At 32.7% G+C, this 14,314-nt stretch overlaps 1 protein-coding gene across 2 annotated transcripts in view; it reads right to left on the minus strand.

The window, feature by feature from the left end:
- LOC133193473 (mothers against decapentaplegic homolog 3-like) overlaps window positions 1-14,314 on the minus strand; it is a 39,230-nt gene that overhangs the window by 13,706 nt on the left and 11,210 nt on the right. For both annotated transcript variants that reach the window (XM_061329436.1, XM_061329435.1), the window contains exons 3-5: window positions 13,754-13,885; window positions 4,053-4,112; window positions 1,599-1,634 (exon numbers count right to left, since the gene is read on the minus strand). In XM_061329436.1, coding sequence (XP_061185420.1) covers window positions 1,599-1,634; window positions 4,053-4,112; window positions 13,754-13,885 — 228 coding nt within the window. The remainder of the gene's footprint in view (window positions 1-1,598; window positions 1,635-4,052; window positions 4,113-13,753; window positions 13,886-14,314) is intronic.

Genomic DNA, 14,314 nt, shown 5'->3' on the forward strand with positions numbered 1-14,314 from the left:
CCAACCCTGATCGACCTCGCAGACACGGATACACCTATAGATAACAGGGATTTATCAGTGCATTCTCATGGGCCGAAATTCGGCCTCATTCCCAATTGAAAATGAGTTCAGTTTTTCCCAATTTGGCAGTATTTTTTCCCAATTGGTGAACAATGCTTTTATGTCTAATTATCTATGGAAAAAAGTAAAATTGTCAGATTGTCTGTAATTTTCATCTATTTAACTCATAGTTACGCAAAGCTACAGTCATAACACATGTTTAAAAACACTGAAAAACATCGCCAACTTTTAATCCGAATTTCCTCCATTTTATAAAAATGATGATATTGTGTAATTATATAGATTTATTAAGTTATTTCCACTGACTCAATTGATCTGCGAGTGAATGGTAAGGACTTTAGGCATTATTTCAGATAGAAAAATGTATTTTCAATGCATTAATACATATTAAAAGAGGACTTTTAGAAAATGTGTACGTAGTATAATTTTTTGCAGGAGGTTTATAATCTTCAGAAACAGATACTATAATGACCTAAATTGAAATCTCCTACACACATGTACATGTACTACCCTAAGTTGTATAAATACTTTATACTCATTGAAGTCCATTTTACCTTTATTAGTCTATTATTCAAATTGTTCTTGTATCATTGTATGATGAAGATGGATCATATTTAATTGTTGTTTGGTTGCCCAAATAAGAGTTCATGCTGAAATGTTAAATGAATTATCCCTGAATACATGATTTAAACAACATTTTAAAAAATTTTCCAATTTCATCTAATAGCCGATAATTTTTTCCCAATTCCCCCAAAATGGTGTTTCCCAAAATAGGCTGATAAATCCATGGATAATAGTGAAGCCAATTTAGTGTTCAGAGATACATCTTAGTTGAAGTAAAGCTGACTGCAGGTATTTCACTGGATAAATTCAAATGTGTATAAAACATTTTGTTAATTTATAGAAGTAATTTTAATATACAAATCTTTGCAAATTTGATACTCAATTGAGATCAGAGCCCTCTGAATTACTAAGTAAATAATGAGCATTACCTAAATTTAAAAAAAGACATGATTGAGAAATTATTTGAACATTAAATTTGATAGCTGCATGATCAAATTATTATAACCTTTATTTCAACGTCAATTACTTTCAATATTGTTAAATAATCAAATTGTATTTTTCTTCAATCTAAATTTAACTTAAATTTGGATCCTTATTTTTAGTTTGTGGGGATACTGAGGTTTATAACACATCACATATCACTGAAGAGCACAAAAAGAAGTTGAACATCATGAACCAAGCACTGATTGATAAACAAAAATCAGAACAAAATGAAAATGACATTCAGTCTAAAGTTAGAAATGAATTAAAATTAAATAAAAAGAGTTATGCGATCTAGACAATAAAACTTAAAAGTACTACTGACGTGTATTATTTTCATTAAAATAAACATTGCTGGTATTTTAAAATGAAATTGTTGAATCCTAAATTATTTCTATTTTTATTTTTCGACCACCCGATGCATTTTTTTGAGACAGAAAATTGTAAACCAAAAAAATAAAAACTTTGGTCTAAGTATTTGAATGTGTACTTACCAATAGGGGGACTTGGAGAATGGACATCCACTCCGTCTGAAAAAGACATTTTCTGTAAACAAGGTGCTATAATGATTTCATTATCAATCTATTCTTGGAGTAAGAGCAACATTCACACGATTTATAAATTCAATTTGATTGGTTACTTGAAATGTGGTTTGTCGTATGAATGATTCTACAGCCTTTACAAGATGTGAAGGGTATGTGATACATTCAGTATGCTAATGTATTGCAATATTCATCCATGAAATGTCAATGTTTCATATAGTTCAAAGCTAGATATACACATAATCCAACTGGAAAATAAAAAAAGAATAATTCTACAAAGCCATACAAAATAGGCCCATGGGCAACATTGCTCATCTGAGTCAACTTGGCCTTCATGTTCTTCAGAAGATTTTTAAAAGATTTTTTTCCCCTCTTTATCATGTTCAATATGATCTAAAGATAAACAAACGCATTTGGATGCTTCAGTATCAGTATGCCTAACATGACCTTACTGTTCTTGAGAAAATTATCTTCTAAAGATTTTTTCTCCTAGATATTATATTTATAATCTATAATGTTAAATTTAATCCCATTTTTAGCCCCAGCATCCATAATTTGAATCAACCTGAATCCATACAACTTAGGCTGAAAAAATATTAAACTTTATTATATGAATGAATATTTCCTTTCTCTCTGATTGGCCGAGATCCAACAATGTAGAAAAAATACTACGTTATATTCACCTGCATGTGACCTTCCAGGGGAATATAAGGATTTATTTTCTCTACATTGGTCTAAAAATAGATCGGGAAATTCCAAATTGATACAAATATATATAAGTTTTGTCTTAATCCCCATGTGGACTAAACAAAACAATACTTCATGAGCACAGTTATTAGTAATCCCATCTAATTCCCTCTCACATTGGCCTTTAAAAGAACATTTAATGTACAAAGATAAGGTATTTTTGACCCATTTTCATTTATCTATTTTTTAAAACTACTTGACCATTAAAAACTATGAATTTCAAAGTACTTTTGTATTAAATGTTATGAAAATTCTTGTATAATTCCGTTATTCAATTGACCTTTCAATAACATAATTTACAGTTATTAGTGGACTTTTGCGAGAAGCACATACTTTTACAGGCAATGGCTTACTTTTACACTAGGACTCTTTTGTGATATAAATATTTAGACAAATGGTTGGTTTAAAGGCTTGACGTTATTTTCAAAACAAATATCAGTTGCAGACAAAGGTGTTGTTTAATCTTAAAGTGACAGATGAAGATAAGCTTCTAAATTTTCTGTAGCAGAAAAGATAATTAAGCCCAGGGGATTAATTGTACTGCTCTCTCATCCTTTTCTTCTAAATTTACTGGAAGAACTTTTTCAGCAATGACAGAATGAGGTTATTATTCTACTACCTGTTAAAATTAATAGTATTCTTGAATTGCCCCTGACCCAAGCATTTGTCATTAAGAAATTTTGGTGTCTCTTGAGTAACTGCAAACTTTCAAGATTTCACGATGTAAAATTACTCATAAAAATCTTTATTAATCTTTACCTTTTCTCCTGGAGCATTTCAAATTATCTTTATGAAAATTTTGAAAAGCAATATATTGATTTTGAGGTGCAGTTAACATAAAAATAAAGAGAAAATTCCAATTTTTTTTTTTTTGCACATAATAGCTCATTGATACTAACAGTTCTTGATTTTGAAGTGGAAAGATAAATGAGATGTCCACATTTGCACTACTTTTCAAGATACTTAATTTGTTGATAGAGGTCGTTTATATGCTCATAAATATCATGCTTAACATTTGACAGCTTCATGTCTAGGAACAAATTTATAATTTAAAATTGTTTTTATTTAAATACACATTTTTTCATATGATCTGTACTAGGGCAGAAGCAATATATATTTCCTTGTAAGTAAAGATATATATAGGATCTCCAATGGATTGTGGTTGGATATGATTTTTATCCAACAGGTTGTGTGTTTTCAACCCCTGAGCCAGGGAAAGGGGACACACACGAGGTGGATAAAAGTCATATCTTTCTACAAGCCATGGTAGATTCTTTTATATAAGTTTACACGCTGCTATCACATTTTACATTGGTTTCCTATGTGAATCCATTAAATTTGACTTCATCACTTTCACAAAAAAACCAGTGTGATATCGTAACTGTTGATACAAAAACAATATCATATGACTGATGGAGTAAACACATGTATCATCATTCAAAAGTGTATCATATCAAAACATTAACTTTGATTAGTCATTGGGATCAGTCAGTTTGTCTTTGAATTTTGGTGTAAAAGTTTTGAATTGACAATTTAGAAGTATATTTCAGGGTCTGTAATTCCTAATTCTGCCTATAACAATAAGATTAAGTCCTGAATACTCCAAAACGAATACAGCTTAAAATAAAACCCAATCTTGACATTGTGTCATGTCCTTACCCATGCCTTGGTTGTCCGTTGTGTCACCATCCTCACTGATGTAACCTGGGGGTGGGGTCTCTGAAAAAAAATCAAGAACATTAATTACTCAAAAAAATCAGAAAAAATCTGAAGTCTCTTATGAGACTAGCTCTACTGGTTTCAGGATTTTTTTGTGGGAGTCATAGGGGGCCTGTTTTATGCCCTATTCCCAATGGTAAAAAGTATGTGTTTTTCCCAATTTCATAAAAGAAAATTCCTAAAAGACAATCAAAACAAACAAATATAGTTAAAAAAATGTCTGAACTTAGTAACATATATATTTAAGAATGGTGTTCCGAAAAGAAAAAAAAATCTAAAAGGTATGCTCCAAAAAACTGATTGACTCAATGTAAAATAAGTCAATAAATACCTTGCAAATGAAAAAAAAACCTCTTATTTGAATATATTTGGAAAAATGTTAAATACATGTATGCTATTTAATAAGCTTCATCCAAGGATGCTTTGAGATAAGTTGGTTGAATTTGCACCAGTGATTCTGGAGGAGAAGTCAAGGAAAGTGGGGGAATAAAAATATACAGATGACGTAGTACAACACAGGACAGACACCAGACACTCTTCCAACAGAAAAAAGCTCACTTGAACATCTGGTGCATGTGAGGTAAAAACCAATAAACAGAATTATGTACCTTAGTGTATCTGTACTCTACTTGTTTACCATATGTTTTATTGAACTTGGACTAAAGGGCCTATAGGAGGAGATGGGTACCTTAGTTAAGTCTATTTGTATACAGAAATCAGACCAAAACTGTAGGAGGAGTAGTGTTTTTGAAGAAAAACTGACAGACAGACAGATACCAGGCTACTACATGTATCACATAAGCTTTTCTGATCTCTGACCAGTAGAGCTAAAAATTCAATAGACAAAGAAGATATCACCAAGTCCAATTTTTTTCCCAATTTTTTCTCATTTCACATTTACTAGTTGAAGTTTTCAAATAAAATTTACAAAAACAAATGCTTGGGGGAATAAAAATCTTTGAGTCTCGATGGACTATTTTGATTAACATAATATTACAATCATACATTAATTCATCATTTGCAAGGATTACCAAGCCAGTGAAGTTTTGCAGTGAAATTCTAACACATATGAAATTCTAACACATAACACTTAAGTTCATTTTTTTTTCAAAACATTTATTATCAAGCATAATTCTTTTTAAAATTTTCAGAATACAGAGCAGCTCATCCCATTTTTTCTTTCTTTCTTTTTTTTTTTTTTTTACACAATCTGGTATTCAATTCAATCTTCTGCATCAAAGGAAGATCACTGCATTTTTCTGCAATTTTGATTAGTCAAACATCACTGAGGCGCAGACTTTTGTCATAAATGTATGGTATATCATTAGTGGGAACCATAAATACAATTTTAAACAGAATTTATTCTAAAAATAAATAAGTTTAAAAAAATTCACTGGGAAATGAAGTGGATTGGCCTCGCAATCAAATACTGTGAAGGCCAAAGACCAACCCCCTTCATTTCCAACTTGTTATTTAAATCTTAATATATATATATATATATATATATATATATATATATATATATTTGAGACAGACAGTTATGTATAATTCTACTAAGGTTATCGCAAAGATCAAAGAGATGCTGTGGCCATTATTCTCCAATAAATTACAAATGTCATCAACAAATTATCAATAATTTTAAATCAGTTTTCTCTAATTTTGACTGTGTTCACCAGGAAAAGGATAGAGGTATCTTTTGATTGTGATGCAAATTGGTGGGAAAAAATTTACTTTAGGTTCGGATTACACTAATGAATGAGGAGTAGCTTTCTATTGTGCTGTCATAAGACACTTCTGATGATGTCCAAATCTAGCTTCTGCATTTCTCTATATAGAACATGATAGAAGTTTAAATATTTGCTGTAGCAGAGTAGAAATAGTTCTGTCATCAGAATTGTTGGAGTCTATACCCCTCAGGATTTTGTTGGCAAATCAACATCCAGGGTATATTCTCCAACAATTCCTCAGATTTTAATTATTTCTTAAATATTGCACTAATTGCCCAAGCAGTGTAAGTTTTTAAACCACTCAAGGTGTAAATTGGCTTACGGTAACATTTTGAATTTGGTGGCAAAGGGTTCTGTTTTAAAGCGAATATTCTCTGAAAAGCACTCTTGATCAATAATGATGTGCAGATTGTTTTCTGGCATTTTATGTTTCCATTAGAACTGGTATGCGATGGTTGAACAGGCACAAGAAACATATCCGATGTGGATAATATTAAGAAAATTGGAGGAATTTTGGTTGAAAGAGGTATCAACAACTTGAAGCCACTTAATTTCACATTCAAGATTAAAAATCAAACATAACTTTATAAAATTTAATTAAAAATATAATTATATCTATGATTTCACTAAGGAATTTCATTATGATGTTGACACTGGCAACTGTTTTCCTTGACAAGATAATGCTCTCATTGATGGACCATGGTCAGGGTTACCCAAATGTTTGTGGCATGTATGCATCAATTTTTCCAGCAGACTTTCAAATTTAATGCGAGAAAACCCACTAACCTCTCCCATCTACTCAATACCACTATAAATCACTTGAACCTCCAACCTACTCTATAGATGAACCACTCTGTATTACTTGCATACACCACCTACTCAATCCCACTCTGAAACACTTGTACCTACTTGAACTTTGGTATCTCGAACACTGATATCTCGAATACCATGGATATGTCAAAGTGATTTGGAAGTCCCAACTACTTATTCTTTAAGTATTTGACCCCCGATATCTCGAATCCTCACATATCTCGAAGTTTTTTATCAATCCCATCGAGTTCAAGATAAGGAGGTTTGACTGTATGTATTACCCTGAGAAATTTCTCCTCTCCACCTACTCTATATCCACTCTGAAAACATATCTCCTACCTAGTACTCTGTATCCACTCTCAAACACTTGCATCTCCAAGTACTCTATATCCACTCTGAAACACTTGCATCTCCCAACTAGTACTCTATATCCACTCTGTAACACTTGCATCTCCCACCTAGTACTCTATATCCACTTTGAAACACTTGCATCTCCCAACTACTCAATAACCACTTTGAAACACTTACATCTCCTACCTACTAAATATCAACTTTGAAATACTTGCATCTCCCACCTACTCAATATCTACTTTGAAACACTTGCATCTCCCAACTACTCAATACAACTCTGAAACAGTTGCATCCCCCAACTACTCAATTAAACTCTGAGTCACTTGCATCTCCCACCTACTCAATGTCCACTAAGACACTCTGAAACACTTTTCATCTCTTACCTACTCAATATCCACTCAGACACTCTGAAACACTTACATCTTCCACCTACTCAATACAACTCTGAAGCATTGTCATCTCCCACCAACTAAATTCTACTCTAAAACACATCTCCCACCTACTCAATACTCTGAATTTAACCTGCCACTCAGACACTCTGAAACACTTACATCTCCCACCTACTCAATACACTTCTGAAGCATTTGCATCTCCTGTCTACTTAATTCCACTCTAAAACACTTACATCTCCCACCTACTCAATACTATTCTGAATCACCTGCATCTCCCACCTACTCTGAAACAATTTCCCTTCCCACACTTTCATTACCACTTAATTCAAACGGATTGCCTCTCTCACATGTACTTACCACTACTTGAGCTACAGATGTGCACACTAAGAGGTTGACTCTCTAGGGTTTTGGTTGGCAAGTTCATCCCATATATGAAAGACATATTAACTCCTGAACTTTTAGAAAACATCATTCTGTGTTGATGCTATGGATTATAATGCCCACACAAGAAACGTTTTCCATCTCTATTTTTTAATTCTATTTTGTCACACCTTTTCTAACACTTGATAGTAGAAAATGTTGTTGTTGTGATCATATATCATAATTGATGAAGAAGACAAAAATTACTCAATAACCCTTAGAGTAATTCACAATTACTGATTTATGTCATATCACAAAAAAAGAAAAAAGTATCGATAATCTGTATGACAAGGCGAAAAGTTTACCGTTACCCTGACTTTGTTTTCTGTATAGTGAATTGTATAAGAAGCACTTGTTCATAAATAATTAAAAGTGTTTATAAATATTCTGGTTAATCATAATAATTCCCATGAATTCCAGACCTCAAACAATTAAAAATAATATTCCTTTTTCTTTTTTTTTTTTTGGTCTCAAATAAAAAAAAAGTACATCTCAATTAGCACAACTACTGAAACCTAATCCTTTGTTAATATAAAACCTTATAACAGACCACATACTTGTTTTTCTTTCCAGAGAAACAAATGTACTTATCATGCTTATTAAAACAATTTCTTCACAGATGGTAATAAAGCTAACCCTTGCTGAAGGGTTAACTCGAGATTTTCAGAATAACAATTCAGAAAGCCAGTTTAACTTTTTTTTAAAAAAAACTGTTTTAGGATAAATTTGTATAAAGAGGGCTGAAAAAGAAGTACCCAAATCTCACAACAAATTGTCTCCACATCCTATACATCTCACAAAAGGATACATGACTTAAAAATACGCTCCTTTTAGATCCTCCAACTATAACATTTCATCATACACAGATGTCACAGAAAGATATGTCCACGAAAAGTTACTACATTCCTCTACATTTCAAGAAATGAATTCTTTGTCTCCTTTAAAGTCAACAACTGATTTTAAAACAGAAATTCCAGCACAGATTTGCCAAACGAAGGTATAAGATCTTAGGCACGTACTCTGCCACCAGGTCCGCAACCAGTAAAAAAGACGCAGAAAAACACAAAATATCAAATAATGTGCGCCGCCGCGGTGAGCAAGTTAGAAGAATCTGACATGCCGCTTTATGCAGTAATGTCACTGCAACACACTAGAAATCTGTCTAGCGAAAGACACAAAAAAAAATCTATACAGCCTTCCTGGACTACCTATATATTCCTATATATAAATGGGCCACATCTTCAGTATTGATCTGAGAGTCTGCTAGAAGTCTAGGCAATCTTTGTGTGTGTGTTTATTTTGGTTTTTTACCACTGTATTAGACCTAATAAAGCCATTGACCTTCCAGACAAAAACAACCAGTTGGGGGATCATGGAATATTCACAATGAAGGGGTGGGAGAGAATTTCTAATAAGACTAAAATGCATCAAGTGTAAATTGTCCTTGCACGTATAATGATTGCTGTCTACCTTTTGCAGACACATATACATGTAACACTGAACCTTACAAGCAATACATTCATCTGAGAAAAGATTCATGTCGTCATGCCAGCTCTTGGATCTGTTTTCTCTAGAATTCTCTTGAATTATTCTGTTTTCAACAGAACTGCTTGCAGCTTTAGTAATCTAGGCACATTCTATATACATAATGGTGTTTTGTATGATATATCAGTATTTCAAAGATTTACCAAAATCTGTTGAGAGTACACTGTACAGAGTGTGATGTGCTAATTATAGTATTGCAGTGAACCTTACTCCAAAACTATTTACTGTAATACTATTTATTATGAACATAGATTAACATGGGCAAACAAATTATTCTAGTATACATATATTCTATCTGACAACTATCTTGCATTGGTCAATACTAAAACTTTGATTGGAACATCACATAATTATTACATTATCTAATTTCAATGTTGCCACCAGGACACAGCTGCCTTACCCAATTGTAATTTATTTTGGATTGCTGAAGTTGAAATAATCCTTGACAGTGTTACTTTTACAGTCCTTGTTAAGCTATATGCTGATTTTCTATGAAAAAAAATTGTCAAATAATCTCATAACAGCTCTACTTTTGAAGTCTGTGTCATAAAAAAATGTTATCCTGTATACAATAAAGCACGCTTGTGTTTGCTATAAGCTATAATGATAATTATTAATTTTCATTGCAAAAGCTTATGAGAAATTAATTTATCATCTGTGAACTATGTATGCAATAAATGAATATCTTATCTTGGTCTTTGACCTTTTGACCTCAAAACCAATAGGGGTAAACGTATAAAATATTAAATTTCATTGCAAAAACCTCAGAAAGAATTTGAGTTATCACCAAGTAACCATTTTTGCAATGTATTAATTTCTGACTTGACCTTTGACCTAAAAATCAATAGGGGTCTTCTTAAAGTCAACGGGAGTTATAATATATATTAAATATATAATTTCACTGAAAAAGCTCCAAGAAAACTTATTTAAAGTTATTACCTGGAAACCATTTTCTGTAATGTATGATTTTCTTACCTTTTGATCTCAAAATCAATAGAAGTCATCTTAAGGCCATAAGAGTTGTGATATAATTTTCACTGCAAAACCTCAAAGGTTTTTTGAGATAATGTTTGCAAATAATGGTTGAAAATGTAACACACAGAAAGAATGTATGAATTTCTGACCTTGACTTTTGATCTTTTGACCTCAATATCAATAAACATCTTCTTTAGGCCATAGGGAGTTGTAATATAAAATTTCATTGAAAAAGCTCAAAGGCTTTTTTGAGAATTGTCCAGAAAAGAAAGTGTCACACACAGACAGAATGACAGATGGACAGACTCAAATTAATATCTCCCACTTTCAGTGAAAGCAGAAAAACAAAAAAATGACATTTATTCATTTATTAAAGAATTATGATTCAATTTTCACTTCTGTATGGATATTAACAATCTCATTTAGAAAAAGAGTATAATGTCGTTGAACCTGGAAGCAAAAGTTCATATTAACTAAAAAATATATTAGCGCAATTATAAGGAACTTAATTATATAAGTGATATTTAAAAATCACTGAAAAAACTTTCGGTTTTCAAAAATTAATATGAAAGCTCGTGGGCCTCAATGGTCACCTGAATATTAAAAGTTTTTTGACAAATGACCAAGTTAGTTCCTTCTAGAACAGGATCTTTAGACCCAAGTGACATGAGAATTTTAATTTTGATAGTGAACTTACCATACATATAGCATGTATAGTTTTTCTGCCAATGCATATTTAAATCAGTTTGAATGATAAATGACAAAGGGATAGAAGATAATTTTCAAAGATACAATACATTATTATTGTTATATCCTTAAAAATATCTTTCTATATATTTATTACAAATAAAAAGTCCAACAAAGTAAATGTTTTTTTTCATCTGTCTAACAATTTCATTGTTGACCAGTCTGTCAGTCCAACATAAGAATTGTTACTGCCACGTCACAAGTAATTAGTCTCTGTTCAATATCAGCAAAAAGGAAACAGTCGAAGTTTCAAGAGTTACCACGTATACTATCTGAAAGATGGCGTCACAGGAAAAATCATGTTTTGTGATAAATAATTTCTGTGTTATAATAATTTTAAATGATTTTTTTTTTTTAATTCTTTGTTGTTGTCATTTTTATTAAAAAGCCAAAATATTACTTATAAAGAAATTGTTTAAATTATATGAGTAAATCTGTTCAAAGGTTTTTAATTTTAGTGTTCTATCTTAAGTGAAGGGTATAACAAAACAGTTATAGACTGGGATTCGGGCAACATCTGATTTGTTGGACCTGAAGGTGAAAATGTTGCCCTTGGCCAGGTCCAACAAATCAGATGTTGCCCTCATACCCTAAATTGAAGTCCAATCAAAGAGTGTGTAACTAAATGTTTACAAAATGGACAATCACACCAGTCAACAAATAGCAGGCCATTATTGAAAAATGCCCCCCTGGACACATCTCCTGTACTGAAACATTTACATTTAAAGTGATAAAACATTTGTATTAATAATTAGCTGTATGATGAGGAATACTAAAAATATGCAAGATTTCTTTATAGGAAACATGATTGGTGAATGCACGTTTTAAAAAAATTCCGAAATGTTTTCAAATGGATCAAAAATAAAACTGATATTTAAAAACAAGAGGCCCATGGGCCACATCGCTCACCTGAGTAACTTTGGCCATGCTGTTCATTACCAGACTTCCCCCTTGTAATACCTATTGTGGCCCCGCCCTATCCCCGGGGGCCATGATTTGAACAATTTAGAATCTACACTACCCCAGGATGCTTCCACATAAGTTTCAGTTTTTCTGGTCCAGTGGTTCTTGAGAAGATTTTTAAAGATTTTTCCTATATATTTCAATGTTTCCCTATTGTGGCCCCGCCCTACCCCCGGGGTCATGATTTGAACAATTTAGAATCTACACTATCCCAGGATGCTTCCACATAAGTTTCAGCTTTTCTGGCTCAGTGGTTCTTGAGAAGAAGATTTTTAAAGATTCTTCCTATATATTTCAATGTAAAACTTGTATTCTCTATTGTGGCCCCGCCCTACCCCCGGGGGTCATGATTTTAACAATTTAGAATCTACACTATCCCAGGATGCTTCCACATAAGTTTCAGCTTTTCTGGCTCAGTGGTTCTTGAGAAGAAGATTTTTAAAGATTTTTCCTATATTTTTCAATGTAAAACTTGGATTCCCTATTGTGGCCCTGCCCTACCCCCGGGGGTCATGATTTTAACAATTTAGAATCTACACTACCCCAGGATGCTTCCACATAAGTTTCAGCTTTTCTGGCTCAGTGGTTCTTGAGAAGAAGATTTTTAAAGATTTTTCCTATATTTTTCAATGTAAAACTTGGATTCCCTATTGTGGCCCCGCCCTACCCCCGGGGGTCATGATTTTAACAATTTAGAATCTACACTACCCCAGGATGCTTCCACATAAGTTTCAGCTTTTCTGGCCCAGTGGTTCTTGAGAAGAAGATTTTTTAATGACCCCACCCTATTTTTGTCTTTTCTTGATTATCTCCCCTTGTAAGGGGACTTGGCCCTTTATTTTAACAATTTAAACTCCCCTTCACCCAAGGGTACTTTGTACCAAGTTTGGTTAAAATTGGCCCAGTGGTTGTTGAGAAGAAGTTGAAAATGTGAAAAGTTTACAGACGGACGGACGGACAGACGGACGGACGGACGACGGACAACGGGTGATCAGAAAAGCTCACTTGAGCTTTCAGCTCAGGTGAGCTAAAAATGACATTATTCCAAATCTTCAGCTGACTTTCAAATACCATAAACAAACTTTTATCCATGATGTCATAATTGAGCAGAATTACAATTTCTGTTCAATCTGCTGGTTGAAAATTATGTGGATTTCTTGTATTGACATTGAATGCACTTAAAGTACACTGTGACAAATTTCTGCGGAAAATTCACGACCACATACAAAGGGATCAGTTATCGTTCAATGTAATACACAAGTATTTTTCAAAAGCATCTTTCTTCTTAAACTTTATGTAAGGAACTATGTTTTTTTCCTCACCGCTGCTTTTACTGCACTTGCCGCATTAGGCAAACATTACGTATTAAGACGTTTCGAAGATCAACTTGTTACACACATAAATATTATTTGGTGGTAGTTGAAAGTAGAAATCCATCTGGTGACAAAAAGCACTGCAGGTATACTTAGCACTCTTAAAAAGATTTTCTCTGATTGACATCTTACTTTTCTTTAACCTGGAGCCTGAGTCATAGACCATGATAGACCCAGGGGTCATGCATTTCGTAATTTCTGTACAGGGATACATACTGTATTATCACACAAAATTTTGTGAGTTCAAAGTCTAGAGGTAAAATTTTTCACAAATATAGTGGATTGACAATCTATGATAGACCTTTTTCTTTATGCCCATGTGAACCTTGTTTTTTTACCTGGAAGATTGAAAATCTCATTGTTTCCAGTGGGGAACTCAGTGTTTTCTGGAACTGTCATGGCATAATTTTCAATCTGTGGCATCTTGTCTGGTACCTCTGTGTGACGGGGAACCAGCACAGGTGGTAGGACTGGAATAAATTAACGATAGATTAAATAAGGCTATTTTTTGTAACATCTAAAAATCTATTCACAAATGTAATGCTGTTTAATAGATACTGTAAAGCTATTACATTTGGGTGTGTATTCTGTTCTGTGAAATGCAGCTTCATTAGGATACTAAACATGCTAAATTAACTAGTTTATATCCCTAAATGACTTGCATATACATGTATGTAAATTAATACATACATTATATGAAATCTATATTAACTCTAGATGAAAAAATATATTTCCACCAAATATTTTACATACTAATACATTTACTTTATGTTCTTCTCCTGCTGTTACATTATAGATAACCACTCATTTTAACAGTTCAGTTGTCAGCTATGCATACAACAGCATATAAAATAGGTTGCCTTGTCATCTAGTGTTACTTTTATTTCATGTTTTATTGC

Source organism: Saccostrea echinata, unplaced genomic scaffold (assembly GCF_033153115.1).
Source record: "Saccostrea echinata isolate AGI-Se365-2 ecotype Australia unplaced genomic scaffold, CSIRO_AGI_Sech_v1 ptg000027l, whole genome shotgun sequence".
Taxonomy (NCBI): Eukaryota; Metazoa; Mollusca; class Bivalvia; order Ostreida; family Ostreidae; genus Saccostrea; species Saccostrea echinata.